General features: G+C 48.3%; 1 protein-coding gene across 10 annotated transcripts in view; it reads right to left on the reverse strand.

Annotated features, from left to right (window-relative positions):
- CLEC16A (C-type lectin domain containing 16A) overlaps positions 1 to 17,214 on the reverse strand; it is a 196,460-nt gene extending 179,246 nt beyond the window's left edge. For 5 of the 10 annotated variants that reach the window (XM_049111392.1, XM_049111391.1, XM_049111398.1 and 2 more), the window contains exons 1-3: positions 16,968 to 17,214; positions 5,520 to 5,648; positions 1,250 to 1,383 (exon numbers count right to left, since the gene is read on the reverse strand). In XM_049111392.1, coding sequence (XP_048967349.1) covers positions 1,250 to 1,383; positions 5,520 to 5,648; positions 16,968 to 17,047 — 343 coding nt within the window. In that variant the 5' untranslated portion in view covers positions 17,048 to 17,214. The remainder of the gene's footprint in view (positions 1 to 1,249; positions 1,384 to 5,519; positions 5,649 to 16,967) is intronic. The other 5 variants (XM_049111390.1, XM_049111389.1, XM_049111393.1 and 2 more) reach the window with 1 other exon arrangement.
- Positions 17,215 to 18,063: the final 849 nt, after the last annotated feature.

Here is an 18,063-nt window from a genome sequence, read left to right on the forward strand (position 1 = left end):
TTCTAAGCCCATCTCAGGACCTAGAGTCTGCCTTTGACACAGACATTTGGCCTGTCATCTTTTCTCCCTTGTGTCCGGCGTGCAGGGCCTAGGGCCTGCTGTAGTCATAGTAACAAAGCTAGAGGTCAAGCACGGAGGAGTAGGAGCTGAACCAGGTTTCTCGCCCTCGACTCTGCTGACATTTGGGACTAGATAATCCTTTGGGGGGGGGGGGGGGAGCTGTCCTGCGCATTGTCAGATGCTTAGCAGCACCCCTGGGCTCTACCCACCAGATGCCAACACACTCCCACCTGCCCACCCATTACTACAGAGAATGTCTGCAGATGCTGACAAATGTCCTCCGGGGGCACCCCCCCGCCCCCGCAGCTGCACCAATGAACTAACCCAGCTGGACTGAGACCCCTTATGGATTCTGGCATCGCCAGAGTGCTCACCATGGGCCACTGTCTAGAACTCCCTGGGTATCAAGGGAGCTCTTCATGCTGACAACACCTGCCTCACTGGGCGGTTGTTTCGGAGGAAGAGTCAGGCTTAGTGAGGGTGGAGAGGCAGCTCCATGTCTCACCCTCGCCAGCCAGGAGGTGGGGGTGAGGGAGGCAGGTCAGCTGCCAAAGCCCACACTCCTGCATGCTCCTGGGCCCTTCCCTCCTCACCCTGCTGCCTCTAGCACTTATTCTGTTGGCTGATTATTCAGTGATCCCAAAAAGTTACAAGGAAAAAAACGTGAATAGCCCAGAATCACTCAGCCCCTCAAGGGTACCGCACCACACAGGGATAAACATGGTGGTATGGACCAAACTGCAGGATACCCCCATTCACACAGGAAAACCCTAACCCCCAAAGTGACTATATTTAGAGAGGTGAGAGGCTTTAAGGAGGTGATTCAGGTTAAACAAAGCCCTCCCGTGAGGCCCTGATCAAAGACCACTGGTGTCCTTATAAGAAGAGAAGACACCAGAACTCTTTCTATGCACACACAACAAGAAAGGCAATTCCAGAAACAATAAGATAGTCATCCACAAACCAGGAAGAAAGGTCTCACCAGAAACTACCCCTGATGGAACCTCCAGAACTATGAGAAAATTTCCGTGGTCCAAGCCACCCAATCTCGGGCATCCTTGTTATAGCAGCCCAAGCATGCTAAGACATACAGAAAGAACAGACATGCAAAAAGCAACACAGAAACCACCCAAACTCCATGCTGCCAAAGCTCCGTGGCAGGGAGGCAAGAGTCAAGGGTTGTCCTTACAAAGTGAAGTCTCGTGACTGATATTCTCAAAGAGGATGTTGAGGGTCTGCAGCAGCTGAACGCACACATAGCGGCCGGATTTCTGCCGCAGGATGTTCAAGAAGAAAACAAACATGTTCTTCTCCAGGAAGAAGCTGGGGAGAGAATGGAAGAGCATCAGTGGTGGGCTTCTACCCAGGGAAATACAAGTCATCCTTCCAGCTGTGTGCACAGCACATGGGTGTAGACTGCCCCTGACCCCCAAAGGCATCTGCAGAGCAGCAGATCACACCACCAGCAAGCCCCCCCACACCCCACATATCCCCTACTCCGGCTTCCCCACTGATGCCGTCCTCCTCCACCCTCTCTCCCCAGAATGTGAGCACCATGCTGGGCCTGGGAAGATCTTTAGCCACTAAACGATACACAACCATCTACCGGTGCTGTGGGAAACCCGATGGGCAAATTCTCCCAACAAATACTATTCTTAGTTTTCCTTACTAGGCCTCTTTCCTTTGCTTTGGTATTTTTTGCATGTTAAACACCACCACCTGGAGTTCCCTACTGAGGGGCAAGATAATGCTATTAAAAGAGTTTTCAAATTTGCGGGGGGCGGGGGGGTGGGGGGGGGGAACTGGAAGGGATTGAAAGGGCTGTTGGGGGGGGGGGGGGGGCGCAACACAGTGCCCAGGTCAGCTTCTGCCTTTGTTCTGGACAGGACATCTGTCTACATGCAGCCTGGGGACATTGTCTTTGGGAGTATGTGCTGGCTTTTTTTAGTCTTGCAATGGAGACGGAACCCTCTGATGCCTTTCTTGAAAGGCAGAAAATGGTGTTTTCTCATTATGTGTTCTCCATAATGCAAACTAAAACCAGGTAATCTCTCATCTGGGATACCCAGAACAGGTCCCTGCAGTCACGAGGGTCTTGTCACTTGGTTCTGGGGATCTGTCTCGACTGTCAGTTGCACAGTGACAGGATCATGGGCCTCGCACTTGCTCAGTGCTGCATAACTTCTGTTTGAATTCATGAAAAGGTAAATGAATAAAGGAAAAAGAAAAACATGAACTCAAACCTTTTCTGATTTGGGGAACCTGTCTGCCTACAAATGCCATTGCACATTGATCTCTATCATTTGACCTAGTTTCTTTTAAAGATTTTATTTATTTATTCATGAGAGAGACAGGGAGAGGCAGAGACACAAAGGGAGAAGCAGGCTCCCTACAGGGAGCCTAATGCAGGACTTGATCCCAGGACCTCAGGATCACGCCCTGAGCCAAAGGCAGACAGACACTCAACCACTGAGCCACCCAGGTGCCCCCCATTTGACCTGTTTTGTCTCCCTTCGCTTTAGGTTGAATAAATCAGTGACTCCCAAGCATCACCCAACAAGTTCATTGTAGCACCAGACCAACTTGGGAACTTGTTAAAATGTTTGGACCTAGCTCTGGCCCAGGGATAGATTCTGCAGGTCTAGTGTGAAATCCAGGAGCCTGGATTTTTATATCTCCCCCAGGGGAGGTGGAGGGGTTCCTTGGAAAAATGGCTCATTCTAGATCTGGGGCAGGGAAAATATAAGATGAGCCTGGAGCATCTTAGAGTACAGGGAAGTAAGGCAGTGCTCAAGAAAACCAGAAGGACAGGGGTGTGTCAAAGGGACACAGGAACCAAACCTGAAAGTGCCCCAGTGCCCAAGCTGGGGCAAATGGAGCAACAGAATAAATAATACAGATTGGATCCAAAGTATACTTTAATCCACAATACTGTTTTAATTTAGTATTAATAACACAGTATTGGATCCACAATATACTTTAACCCAAAGAGTAAAATAAACATCCACGACCCCATATTGATATAAATGACTGAATGAATAAATGGGAGAAGAGATGAATCTTCCCCATGCAAAAGAATTTCAAAAAACATATAGATATGCACTACCCCCCTTCCAGAAGGTGGAGCTAAATTCCCATGCCCCAGGTGGGCTAAACTGAGCGACTCTCTTTCAAAGAACAGCAGAGAGGGAAACAGCTCTATAGTAGGAAAATCTGGCAGATACCACCTTAACTAAGTGATCAGATTAACCTCACCAGACAGCAGGTAGATGTCTTCACTGCTGATTGGGTGGGATGAGAAGGGCACCACACCTCCGTGGCATTCTTTCCCATAACCCTCGGGCTAATCATGAGAAAGGCATCACAGAAACCCAGATTGGGGGCGGGGGTGGGCATCCTACAGGACCCTTGACCAGTACTCCTCAAAACCATCAAGGTTGGGGTGCCCGGGTGGCTCAGTGGTTGAGTGTCTGCTTTCAGCTCTGGTTATAATCCTGGGGTACTGGGATGGGGTTCTGCATCAGGATCCCCATGGGGGGCCTGCTTCTCCCTCTGCCTGTGTCTCTGCCTGTTTCTCGTAAATAAAGTCTTTAAAAAAAAAAAAACAAGATCATGAAAAAAATAGAAGACTGAAAAATCTGTCACAGATCAGAGGAGGCCGGGTAGACATGACAACTAAAAGTGCTGTGGGAACCTGGATTCTGTTCCTAGAGCAGCAAGAGGGTCTTCATGGAAAAACTGGCAAAATCCAAATCAAGCCTGGAGTTTACTTAACACTAATGTACCACGGTTACCTTCTGACAAACGCACCCCAGTCGGGTAAGACATTGGGAACTTTCTGTACCATCTTCGTGACTTTTCTATAAATCTAAAATTATTCTAAAAGAAATGGATTAAAAGCAAATTCTCCTGGGGACCCTACTGGGGACTTAGGAATCATGGAGCCTCCAAGAGCTGAGCAGTTTCTCTGAGACAACAGATGGGTTCAGAAAATCCACTCTAGGGGCACCTGGGTGGTTCAGTGGTGGAGCATCTGCCTTCGGCTCAGGGTGTGATCCTGGGGCCCTGGGATCAAGTCCCATATTGGGCTCCCTGCAGGGAGCCTGCCTCTCCCTCTGCCTGTGTCTCTGCCTCTATCTCTCATGAATAAAGACAACCTTTAAAAAAAAGAAAAAGAAAGAAAATCCACTCTAATCAAGGGGACATGTTTCTAACCTTCAACCCAAAGAGCATTCACATTTCCAAAACAGACACCAACCAACCAAGCGATTTCTTAAAGGAATCCAGCCCCATTTGCAGGCAACATCTCCTTCTTTACTCATGTTCTTCTCTGGGGAAAAGGCCTGTGTCACAGTTTGCATTTTCCACAAATAGCTTTATCTTAGATAACCCTCCTGATGAAAACAGAGAGCGATCTGGAAAACCAGAATATCTAATAAGAAGCCAGGCTAGAAACGGAACACCTTTTTTTGTTTTAAATGGGTTTAACGTGGCCTCAATACTTACAGTTGAGATTCTTTTATATAAAAATAAAATGTTTGGTGGCTATCATAACCCAGATCCCTCTGCACTCAGACACTGAGCAGGTCTACTGGGAAATCTATCCATGGCTTCCAGCCTTTGCTTTTTTAACTCTCCAATAGGGACATTTTTATAAATTATCATGTGCTAACAATTCTTGAGTGCCTAATCTGTACTAGGCAGTGGGCAGGAAATTTCTCTCCTTTAGAGATGCAGAGGGACGCCTGGGTGGCGCTGTCAGTTGAGAATCGAACTCTCAATTCCAACTCAGGTCACAATCTCAGGGTCATGAGATTGAGCCCTGCATTGGGCTTCATGCTGGGCATAGGGCCTGCTTAAGAGTCTCTCTTGCCCAAAAAAACAAAACAAAACAAAACAAAACAAAACAAAAAAAAAAAAAAAAGGAAAGTGAGGCAGGCCTAAAATTGCTCATTGGGGAAGTACACAAATGAGAAGCCCCTTCACTGCTTCCCAGCTGTGCCACCCTGAGCATAAATGGCGATGCTCATGACAGCAGGGCCTCCACCCAGGGGCAGCTGGGAGACTTAGATTATCTCATCAAGAGCTCAGTACTGGGCCCGCCCAGCAGTATACACAATAAATATGAGCCCTTAGTCTCTCCACAGCAAGGGCTCTTCAGTTCACTTAGCGAACTTCCCAGGATGTTTTCCCCTTCCTTCAGGGAGATCATCAGATGCGACTTGGAAAATGATTCATAATGTCTTCAGATTTTTCGAGAGACACTCATTTCCCTCACTTTCCCACTGTCAGCTTACGTTTCTCCAGTGTTTCAAGGACATTTTATATAGATATACATATCTGCCCAAGACCAAATTGGTGTCAAACCCTGACATCATCAGGAATGACTCATGGTATACATTTAGAAGAATATTCAAAGGAAGAAGAGTCAGAAAACAAAAAACACTGGAAACCCTTACTCAAATACTGAGCTGTCATTTTGATCTCCCCAAATCAGGATCTCAGTGATGGAACGGATGGTCTCCACCAGCAGGTTCCGGTTCTGTTCTGTGACTGTGGTGTTTTTGGTCAAAACGTGGTACAGATACCTGACAGAAAGGAAAGAACATTAAGGATTACCAACTGAAATGAAAGCCAGACTCCATGACCACTAGTGACATTTTGGGGACAGTTTGGCAGTGCTCTTTCAGATGTGATTAGCACAACTCCCATTCGTAGAAGCAGCTACTCCACGTAAGAAAAGTGGCAGATGATGCTGTGAAGTGTTAACCAGAAACACACCAACCCAAATGGATATGAGAGAATCAGGCCCTAAAGACAGCCATCCTCAAACTCCAGTGGCAAGAGAATCACCTGGAGAACTGGGTAAAGTGGGGGCTACTGAAGCCCACCTGGAGACTCAGAACCAGCAGGACTCACGGGCCTTTCGACACCCCCCAGGTGATCCTGATGCTGGTGGAGCAAGTGGAGACACATGGCCCAGGCCGAATGTCTAGCTAAAACCCTCAGCCAGGCTGATGCAGAGCTTAGAGGGGTGGAGTTGCAGATTAGGGCCTGGAAGTCTCAACACCAGTCAGTTGCTGGGGCAAAGACCACAGGCAATCAAGACTACCCTTGGGGGTGCCGCGGATGGGGGGGCTCAGTTGGTTAAGCACCCAACTCTTGATTTTGGTTCAGGTTGTGATCTATCGCAAGGTTTGGGATCTAGCCCTGAGTTGGGCTTCCTGCTCAGCGTGGAATCTGCTTCTCTTTCCTTCTGCTCCTCCCCTACTTGCACACCAGCAAGCCACAGGGGACACAGTCAGTTAACATCTGACTCTTGGTTTCAGCTCAGGTCATGATCTCAGGGTTGTGGGATCAAGCCCCACATCCAGCTCTGTGCCCAGCCTGGAGTCTGCTTAAAGACTATCTTTCTGGGATCCCTGGGTGGCGCAGCGGTTTAGTGCCTGCCTTTGGCCCAGGGCATGATCCTGGAGACCCGGGATCGAATCCCACGTCGGGCTTCCGGTACATGGAGCCTGCTTCTCCCTCTGCCTATGTCTCTGCCTCTCTCTCTCTCTCTCTCTCTCTGTGACTATCATTAAAAAAAAAAAAAACTATCTTTCCCTCTCCCTCCCTGCTATGCTCGAATTCTCTCTCATCTTAAAACAACCCTTGAAACCCATCAGAACTGATAGGTCAAATGAACTAGGTGGCTTGCAGTTCAAGGCATCAACCTTCTTTGCTGGGTACAGATTGAAGTTAGGAAGGTCTGGGAGGCTAAGGCCCTGTGCTTTACCCACCAAATGTTCCTGGGAGGCCTTTGCTGCTCCAGGCTTGTGCCTGCCACAGGGGTAGAGGCAGATAGACTGAGTCCCATCCTCAGGCCTCTACTGGTGGTCAAGGCAATAGAAAGAATCACCGAGGCCAGTCCTGGGCAGTGTGGGACCTAGGGCCTGGCTAGATGCCCTAGGAGTGCCATCTGCACGGTTCGTGAGAGCACTGTTGCAAACAACAAGACTTCATTCTTTTCTATGGCTGAGTATTATTCCATTGTCTATATAGACCACATCTTCATCTGTTGATGGGCATCTGAACTCTTTCCATAATTTGGCTATTTTTGTTCTATTATAAACATCTGAGTGCATACATCCCTCGAAGACCACTTGAAGATGCTGATGCCCCTGCCTCCTGGCTCCCAAAAGCGCCTCCCTCCCCTTCCCTCAGAGTTGTCTTTTTTTTTTTAAGATTTTTAAGTAATCTCTACATCCAATGTGAGGCTGACTCACAACCCTGAGATCAAGAATCTCATGCTGTATGGCCTGTGCCAGCCAGGCATCCACTCCCTTTGAGTTAGCATTTCTGTATCTAATGTGGATGGAGCTAGAGAGTATAATGCTAAATGAAGTAAGTTGGAGAAAGACAAATACCGTGTGATTTCACTCATGCGGGATTTAAGAAACAAACACGGGTGGGAGGGAGAGAGACAAACCAAGAAACAGACTCTTAACTATAGAGAACACACTGATGGCCCCCGGGGTGGGAGGGCGATGTGAGGGGGGGAGGGGTAAAAAGAGGGATGAGGATTAAGGAGCACACTTGTTGGGATGAGCACGGGGTATTGCATGAAAGTGATGAGTCACTAAATTCTACACCTGAAATTAATTACACTGTTAATTAACCGGAACTTACAAACTTGAAAAATATTATAAATTTAATAAATAAAATTTAAAAACCAGCGTCTCCAGGGCCCATAGACTGACTTCAGCTGTCATGGTTTGGGAAGAAAAGGGGGACAGCAAGAGGGACGGATTCAGGAAGAATCACCTCCTGACGTTATCACCATCTTTAGTCTGGAGGTGAGGCTGGTGAGAGCAAGGCAGGGAAAGAATAGGTAGGGTCCTACTTTGAAAGTCTCTAAAAATAGGTAGGGTATAATAAATCAGGAGAACCTTGGAACCCTAAGGACTAATCCGCTTTAGGGGGCTGGGTTTTATGTATTCATGTTGTTGCTGCTCGTTACATCTGAAAGACAGTTTAAGGAGTCCCTTAATCATGTAATCAATTAAAGACTGCGTGCAACATACAACTAGAACACCTCTCCAAATTTAGAAATCTCCACCACGTGTGCCCAATGTACCAGCAGGACTGCGCGGGGGCGTGGAGGCCATTCCCCCCTGTGCGAAGGGGGCTCCATGGCACTGAAGCACCCTGGATGAATCGTGGGAGGACCCACCCGGGAACCTCTGCCTCCACCTCCTCTCCCGTGCCTTCTCCTCAAGAAGCTCAAAGAGCAGAGTTTTACGAATTGTGCTTCACCGGCCCCCTCCAACAAAATCCTCTTTAAATTGCAGCTTCTAGTTTCCCACCTGAGACCCACCCCGCCCCACCCCTGCCGAAGATGACTCCTGGGCGCAGGGCCCCAAGTTTGCATTCTGAACCAGCTCCCACTGACGTTTCAGAGCCACTGCATCACTTACACTGTGGCCATCAGTGACGCTCTGCATCTGGCCCACAGTATACCCCCTACCGTCCAGGACAGGCATCCTCAGCAGCATGGGGAGTGGGGGTGGAGGTGGGGAAAGGCAGATCCTCCCCACTCTGGTGTTTCCCTCTATGAAGAGGATGGCACCCACAGCATCTCACCAACACATTCTTCACCCGGTGGGAAAGGCAGAGGCCTGGGTAAGCGGGTCCGCTCTGAAGACCCCCAAGAGGGATAAGAGAGTTTGAAATCTTTAGGACCAGCCCTGATTTCTAAATCCTGGTATCTCTTAGTGAAGCCTTCTGTGTTGAGAAGGGGGAGCTGGAATGCTGAATTAAGAATATGCAGTTGAATGAAGAGGCACCAGCCACCCACACGGGGGCAGCAGGAAGCTCCCTTAGTATGGGAGCTCCCACCTTGGGGAAGTGAAACCCACAGGGTCCTTTTGATTGAAGGTGTAGTTTCAAGACACCCACGTAAAGGAAGTAGAGCCACAAGACTTATTTCTTACAGATCCCAGAAGCTGAGGGCCAGGGGTCGTGCAATGAGCCAGAGAGGGCAGTTCTCAAGCCCTGGTCACAGGAGCAGGAGACGGCAGGGTAGCAAGCACCTGTTACTGTGAACTTTCTGTTTTACCTTGCACATTTTGACTTAGCATACATCTGGAACTCATTTTTCTGTGTATTGGGCAAGATACTGGCCAAAATTTGTTTTTTCCCCTCTGGATATCTAGTTGACTCAGCATCAACTACTGAAAAGGTCCTGAGTTCTCCAAAGCACTCTAATGTCACCTCTGTCGTTTATCAGATGACTGCACATGTGGGAACTCTTTCTGAATGTTCTAGTTCCATTGATCTATTCATTTACCTTTGTGCTAATACCATGCTAAGCTGTATCATAAATCCTGCTATGTGATAATGGAAGTCCTTCAACTTTTTTCCTTTTTTTTTTTTTTCATTATTATTTTGGCTATTCTTGGCCTTTTACCTACCTGTATAAATTTAAAAATCACCTTCTCAACTTCCACAAAAATACTTGCTAAGATTTCCTTTAAGATTGCCCTAAATCTATAGCTAAATATAGAGAGAACTGACATCCTTACAATTAGGTAACATGACATTTACATTTCTTTCAGTATTGGCTGTGATAGGGGTCTGGCACATCTTGTGTTAGATTTATTTGTAGGTAACTGATGTTTTTCGATGCTGCTGTAAATGGTAGTGTTTGAAATACTCATTTTCTAAATGTTTGTTGTTGGTAGATGCAAATACCCACCACTACATCTCAATCTCCAGATTTCTTCTATTGTACCTGCACCTTGCTCATCTTTTCACACCCACTATGCCCTAACACACTGTTTTGGGTAATGTTTTAGAAAGGAAGAGATCCTCAATACATGTTTGCTGAAATGTACTGGGGAAAAAAGCTGAATGGATTAAGGTTTAATATTTTAATGCTGCATCGAATGCCAGAGCTTTGGAAGATCAAGCAATTCAACTACCTAGAGATATTAATATAGTTCAAAACTTTCTGATTCTCAGTGTAACACTCATTTTAGGAAGGTTAAACACCTCAACAACAAAAGAGATGTCAATAACACCACTGCCCAGAGATGAGCGCTGCCTGGAATGTGATGTATTTCCTCCGGTCTTTTGCTTTGCTGTGGATATTCACATAGTTGAGCTCATGGGTATTTCCATGCTCCTCTTTCCCACCTCCCTCCTTCAGGTAATAAAAGCATTTTTTGTCATTGTCAACTGTTTGCAAGCATCTGTAATGGCCACATAGTATACCACTGACAAGACAAACACTGCAGTTACTCTTCTGCTGGATATTAGGAGTCCTCATTGTTTAGATGATCAACAATGTTACCGTAGCCACTTTTGTGTGTAAGACTCTGTCCTTATCTCAGATAAGTTTCCAAGGGCAGGACAGAGTTTTCTCTTACAATGATCACCGGTACAATGAAAAAATTTTCTCTCAAACGTGTGTGTGTGTGTGTGTGTGTGTGCGTGCGCGCGCGCGCGCACACACATTTTTATCATCATCATCAAAGCCACTGCACTAGGCCCTCCTTTTGCTAGGTCCTTTTCTGAGTGCCTCAGATGTATTCACTCATTAAACCCTTAACAATAATCTCGCTGGGTTGATGCTTTGGGGAGCTAAGGCTCGGGGAGGCGAGGACCTGCCCAGAGTCCCGATGCAGGGGACCCAGGCAGTCTGACTCCAGACCCCTTACTTATAACCATGATAGGATAGAAAATGCAAACAACAAAGTAAATGCTGCTATTAGCCAAGCATTTGGATAAAGTTATGAATGCTTAGCATGTAAGGTAACCAAGCAGATAAACAGCAAACCAAAAAGGCATGATACATATCAGATCTCGAAGTCAGTCCTGATAACTGACCCTTACTCTATTTCTTTGGAAAACAGCCAACATCATAATATCTCCAGCACAAGCTCTGTAGGATGTAGAATCTCAGTATCAGACCCTGCACACACACGAACTCTAGAGAGAAGCTGAAGAGTCTGAAATGCCTGGAAACTAGAACACCATAGCCTGTTGCCAGTATACAAGCAATATATACAGGCTCCTCACCAAAGACGATGGATTGTAAACAAATTCTGCCTCCACAGACCCTACTCTCTCAAGAGTCACTTATTTCACGGGTTAAACCATTACAGTCAATAATAATTACGTCCACTTCAGAGACAGACACGCTATGTTCATACAAGTTTTATGACCTATATCATAATATGCCTCCTAGGATGCTCCTACCGGAAGATCCTGAAACTTAGCCATAAGCTAAAGTGTGAGAAAGGATAAGTAGAGTGGCAGAGGCCTAAGGAGACTAGAGGTCCATTCCTCCAAAGCACACATCCCCAAATAACAATGTCTGGGGGACAGAGGGATGCAGAGCCTTTGTCTGTTTGGTCTGCTCAGCACCAGGGCAGAAACTACGCAGAGCACTCTGTATCTTGGAAACCACACTTGGTCAGTGCCCAGCCCCCTGGCCAGCAGGACAAGAAGCTCCACACAGGGTGCAGAGACCAGAGGATTGGGGAAAGGTGGTGTTATAGACAGTGTTTCTCCCAATGAATCACCCCAGAAAGATGCCAAACTGGGCCAGCCAGTGAGACTGGATCTGAGATTTGAGATGCTGGCAACCACAAGAGGGTGTAGGCATGGCTTTCAGCCCTACACAAAGTCACAGCTCCAGCATGGCAGCTGGGACCAAACTGGCCAGAACAGGCCGTTGTTAAATAAAGCCTGGCCAGAACTTGCCTCTTCTGTTCATCCTCTGACAAATACTCGTTGAGCACTTATGTATCAGGCCCTGTGCCAGCATTAGACAAAATTCCCAGGTGAACAAGCCACCAAGGTCTCTTATGAAGCTTATGCCCAAATTGGGAAAGACAACACACGATCAAGTAAGACCATTACTGATAGCAAAAGGACATGCCCAAGAAACTCTGGCCAGCTTCCTGGGGCTCTAACCCACAGCTGGGATAAAGCTTGAAAACCCCAGAGCTTCTAACAGCTAGTCTAACTCTGGCAATGCGAAGACAGTACATGATATGTTAATTGAGCAGAACAGTGGGAATGAGAACAAGTGACATTCGGACAGTAGAGCTTCTTGCTGGCTGAAGTCACCAGGGCAATTTTTATGGAAGAACTGGTACTTCAATGATACAGCTGGACATTTGGGTGGGCAGAAAGAGGAGGGGGAGCTCCAGTGGAGAGAACAAAGATGCATACAAGTGGGCTTGTGATGTGTGTGTAACAGAGTGAAACAGGAGGCCCATCAGAGTGAGGTGGCACAAGAAAACACCCCTGCATTAGGTCATCCTCACTTCCCAGGAGGCAGCAGTCCAACTGGATGCCCACTTCCTGCCAGACCCACCCTTCAAACTTCGGCTGGACCATAGCACTCCAGATTAAAAAAAAACCTTCATCGGCTGCCCACTATTCTCAGGCTTAGGTCCAAATTCCTTAATGTGATTTGACCTCTCCTGCCTCATCGGTCTGCTCTGGGATCCTCACTTCCCCTCCCCCATATGCACCCCCTTGCTGAATGACCTGAGCCTGTCTCTCTCCTCTAGGCTTCTCAAATGCTATTTCCTCTGCCTAAAGCATCCCCCGTCCACCCTGCTCCCTACAGCCTGGCACACCTCTCATCCTTTAGACTTCCATTCCAATGGGTGTCTGCCTACCAAGGATGCTTCTGACTCCCTAGCCTGCATTAGAGGGCCCTCACCTGGGCTCCAAAACCAGCTGGATGGCAAAAGAGTCTAGAGCACTCTGTTGGAAAAAGTTGGACTTGACATAATGGGTGCCTCAGGCTCATTATAAGTGATATGGTGAATACAACATTCTAAATAAAAAAAAAAATAAAAAAAAAATCAATCTGGCAACACTATACCCTTAAAAATAATCAGTGCTATCTTAGGCAAAAGTTGACTAAACCAGGAACAGGTGAGCATCTGCCTGCTAGATATACATTCTCCTTCTCTTTGGGTAACAACTCCTGATTTTCCCATGGGAAACCTTTTTCTCATTCTCTGTCCACTAGCTTGGGAGGAGCTGATGCCACCTCGGCTCCAGAGAAGGGCCAGTCAGAGCACCCCACACCCCCTGCCACAGTGACTAGCTCAGGGACGGGCATGAGATCCCAGGCTGGTCCAACTATACTGACTTCGATATTTAGAAAAGAAGCTCCCTTTTCCCCCATGGATTGCTAGACTGATACGATGTAAGCCTGCAGCCTGCTGAGAGCAACACTGACACAGAAGAAAGGAGAGACAAGAACTGGAGACGCATACTGCCAGCTTTGTCTGAACACCTGGCCTCAGCCAAGGCTTAGCCAGGAGGGACTGCTCAGGGATCAATTCCAAATCCATTCCATTTGGGGCATAAGGCAATTCCAGCTGGGTTTCAGTCATTTGCAACCAAGAATGTTGACCCACACACAAAGGTGATTAAGGCCACAACACAACACCAAAATAGTTCCTACCAGTCTGTGGACTCGCAGTTCCTGCTAAAGGTGCTCTAAGCAATCACACAATTCCATCAGTAAAGGTTCTACTTGTTGGTGGGCATTTGTTAGTCAATGTCATGGCCTTGCCTCTAGTTTGACTAATAAATCACCCGGGACGTGTAGCAAATAACCTCTTACTATCTTAGCCTGCCTCAACTGAGTCTCTAACTCGACTCAGTACACAAAGACCAAAGGCACACGGTTTTCCAGTATTTAGCAAAAGTAAAACCTTGTCTAACAGAAAGTTTCCTTTCCAGTTTGAAAGCTGAAAATGAATGAAAAAAAAAAATTGAAAGCTGAGAATGTTACGAAGAATAACAAAAGCAATTCAAGCTCTCTGTACTATCTTCTTGATTTTTCTTTAAATCTCAAACTGTTCTTAAAAAATCTATTTTTAAAACGGGGAGGGCTCCTAGATGCTTTGCATGTCCAAAAAACTTTTTTTTCCAGTTCTAAATTCTTTTAATCTTTCCTCTCCACCCACACTGCCCTAGGTCAAGCCCAGAGCATATTTGTGTGACCAGGACTTTCCCAGTTTTAGCACTGAAAGTCCCATCCTGGGAAATTCCTCAGTCCCAGGCACACTGGGATGCTTGGTCGCCCTTCCTATCAGATGAAGCCCGAGCCCCATTCTACCTGCAGCCTTATTTCCTACAACCACCAACCCCACCTTGATACTCCACGAACCCCAGGAATCCCCTTCTCACATCCTGCAGCCCCACACAATGGCTCCTGCTTGTCCTTGAAGACTCTGCTCTGGTGTTGCCTCCCCAAAAAAGTTGCCAGGGGTTCCTACAGGACCCTGAACCTACAGAGATCCCAGCACTTGTCACATTGTATGGTCACTGGCGTTAATGGCGGTCTCCCCTGCCAGCCTGTGAACTCCCTCAGGGAACAAGCTGGTCCGTACTTAAGGCCCAAGATGTTTACTATCAGAGCCAAATGAAGTACATCACAACCACCGGGGTGCGAACTAGCTGTTTAGGACACTCTTTTCCAAGTCATTTTGGGATCTGCAAAGCCCCACGGCAGTATCCCAATTGCCAGGTTCCTCAGACTGTAATATGGATTAAGCTGATCTGCCTCATAGGACAGGCAGCTCGGGTTTCCAAAAGCACCCAACCTAAACAATATACCTGGGCAGTTCCAGATACTTCAAAGGCATCTGAGAACCTTTACCATTCCGTGGCTGGCTGGAGGGTGAGGATGCCTCATCGGGCAGAAAGACTCAACTGAGTTGAAAGTCTTCCCAAACTGACTTAGGAGGCAGTTTCACTCAGAAGACCCGTGCACGGGGTGCGAGCGCTGAAGTCAGAGCCTGGCTTTGACTGTTTCAGTTGTTGTCACCTTGTGGCCAAGTAATCTAACCTCTTTGAACCTTAGTTTCCACTTCTATAAAATGGAAAACAATAACAGCTCCTATAACTCACAGACTTGTGAGGACTAAAGGAAATAACACACAGGAAGTCCTTAAGTACATGGCACACACATGTGCGCGCATGTACACACACACACATGCATTCAATAATTACTAAAGTACTTTACGAGGACTGGAGGCAGGCAGAGCTAGGTGAAAGCCTACAGGTGCCAGGATGCTGGCAGGATGCCTAACCTCCTTTAGATAACCATCCTCCCCATCTCAGCCACATCCACCCACTCTCTAAATTCCTGAAATCCTTCTGCCTCTCCCTTTCCAGTCCAGCTGCCCTCCCTTTTAGGATTTCTGGCTTCCCTAAACACCCCCATCCTGTCCTGTGCCTCTGTCCTCCCCATGTCCTCTCTCGTCACCCCCTTAAAACCATTCCTTACTACATACTGATTCTTCCTGCCCTCCACTCTGAGACCCACAAACATTTGTGAAACGCCTGCTCCGTGCCAGAAAAGACACAGCTAAGGAGCAGAGCACCCCAACCCTTGGCCAAACGAGAAGCCCCAACTAACTTCCCTCCCACCAATCCTCTCCTTGGGCCTTTGTCTCCCTTCTGCTCCCTGCCTTCCCCCTTTTTCCTTCCCATTAGTAATCTTGGGAGCTCCCTCTAGAAACCAGCCTATCTCTTCCCGTAAGCAAAAGATTGCCTACTCCCCACCCAACTGCCACCCCACATACTAGATTGCCCCCCTCCCCGAAGTCATTCCCTCCCCAAAAGTCTCTTTTCCATCGCCTCTCTCCCCATCCCTCCAAAAAAAAAAAAAAAAAAAATCCTAGGTTTGTGTGCATGCTCTGCACCCGTCCCCAATTCATTCATTTTTTTTCTACTTTTTTTTTTTTTTTGTAGCCACTGAGCTCCTACTGTGTGCCAGGCCCAGGGCCAGATGCTGGAAATACAGCTTTGAGCAAAACAAGCAGTCTCTGCTCTCCTGGAAGGACCAGTTTAGGAGCAGACAGAAAAGGAGTGGAAACAGAGTAAAAGCAGATAGTGGAGACGGGCACTGAATGAAATCAAGGCGAAGATAAGACGGAAAGGAGCTGGGGTGGGGAAGCACTTTAGGTGAGGTGGTCTAGGAAGCCCTCACCTATAGCTTTGATAAACACAGCTACCCCTGTGTTGGCCACCTGCTGAGTAAGAGACACTGGATCAATCTCTTTCTGCGCAGGACGCGGTTAAATCCTTGCACGATCCAGATCCACATTCTCCCCGTCTGCAGATGGGGACCAGAGGCTCAAGGAAGTGAAGTAACTTGTCCAAGGTCACACGGCCACTGAGCGGTAGGAGGGGGGCCGGTTTGAATGCGGGTCTGCCTGCCAGGCTTGTTCTGTGCACTCCTGCTTCCCAGAACCGCGTCGGCCACCTGCCCGCCCTTGGAATTCTACTTCTGATAGTCCCCTCCTTAGACTCCCCAGGAAGGGAGGGGGGCGGGTAAAAAATAAAATAAAATAAAATAAAATAAAAAGTTTCAACGGCTGCCCTTCATTGAGCACTTTTGTACGTGCTGCCAGTTTTACATGCATTCCTTTATCCTACCCTCCAAGCAATCAGAGGGGAGCAGCTGCTGTCACTAATATCCAGTTTGCAACTGAAGAAGCCGAGGCCTAAATTCACACGCTAGGATTCAAACCCAGATCTGCCTGCCTCCCAGGTCCAGGTCTCTGACCCCTCAGCTGTGCAGCCTGAGAAGTACCACCACCACCCAGCAAAGTCTGCATCCGTCAGCTGGTCTCGTCCCCTTAACTTTAACGATGGGGAAACTGAGGCTCGGAGCAGCTAAGCCACTTGCCCAAGGTCACACGGCGAGGCGCGGCGGTGTCAGGATTCGAACCCAGGCGCCCGGGCTCCCCGCCGCCGCGCCACCCCTCCCGGGCCGTGCCTCTCCGTCCTCCACCTCGCGGCGCCCCCATCCCCACGTGCAGCCCCGCGCGGCCTGCCCCCCGCCCCCCGCCCCCCGGAGCCCCCAACACACTCACTTGAGATGGTCCAAGGAGTGGATGTTGCGGGAAGACTTGCCATGGCCCCCGCCCACCCAGCTCCGCGAGCGGCCAAACATGTCGGCGGCCCCGACCCGGTGCCCGCCTCACGGCCTCATGCCCGAGCGGCCGGGCGCCCGCAGCCGCAGCACAAGCGGAGGAGGCAGCGGCGGAGGTGGTAGAGGGACCGCCAACCACCTTCCTCCCCGGCCCACAGCTCCGCACTGACATTCAGCCGGAACCGGCCGTTCGACCGCCGCGCTTTACGGCCGCCGCCACGAGGAACGCTGGGAAATGCAGTTCGCCCGCGAGGCCACTGCCTAAAGGACTCCGCGAACGGACTACAAGGCCCGGCGTGCACCGCGCAACTGCGGGCCGGCGGCCTTGGAAACGGAGGCGGAGCTAGAGGAGGAGGAGAGCCCGCAGTATCGGATGGTGGGCGGGAATGGGGGAACCTGTGCCCGCAGCCCTGAGTAGGGAACCCGAGAAGACGGGTGCTTCAAAGTAACCGCAGTCCTCACGATCGTTAGCTTGCACGATGAGGCTGAGCATAGCTATTGCATGGCGTAGACCGTGTGCCACCGTCCTGAGCGCTCTACATATACTGATATTTAATGCTAACAACTTTGGCAAATTGAACACCAATAAAAAAATAAATTTATAAATAAAATTAAAAAATAATAATAATGCTAACAACCAAGCCACGGGGTGGGTACTATCCTCCGGGGAAACTGAATCACAAAGAGGTTGATTTACCTTGCCTTAGGTCACGAACCTACTAAGTGTGTAGTTCGAACCCTGGCCCCTCATTTTATATCCCCCCCCCCCGTAAACCAATCTGTAGCAAATCGGTGATGGTCTTGATTGTCCCTACAGCCTTTCAGCCTTTTTCTTCTTCCATGTCAACTTACAAAATAGATTTTTTTTTTTTGAAAGGCAATCAGGCAACAAAACTGAACGTCCTGTGCTTTCAGAGGGTTTCTCTAGGCTTCACCCTAAATCCAAGCAATTCCCAAAACTATCACATAAAAGGGGGAGAAGGAGAAGAAGAACCGCAAGTCCCCACTTGAGCCGAGGAAATGTGTCTAAATTTCTG

This window comes from Canis lupus, chromosome 6 (assembly GCF_003254725.2).
Source record: "Canis lupus dingo isolate Sandy chromosome 6, ASM325472v2, whole genome shotgun sequence".
NCBI classification, from domain to species: Eukaryota; Metazoa; Chordata; class Mammalia; order Carnivora; family Canidae; genus Canis; species Canis lupus.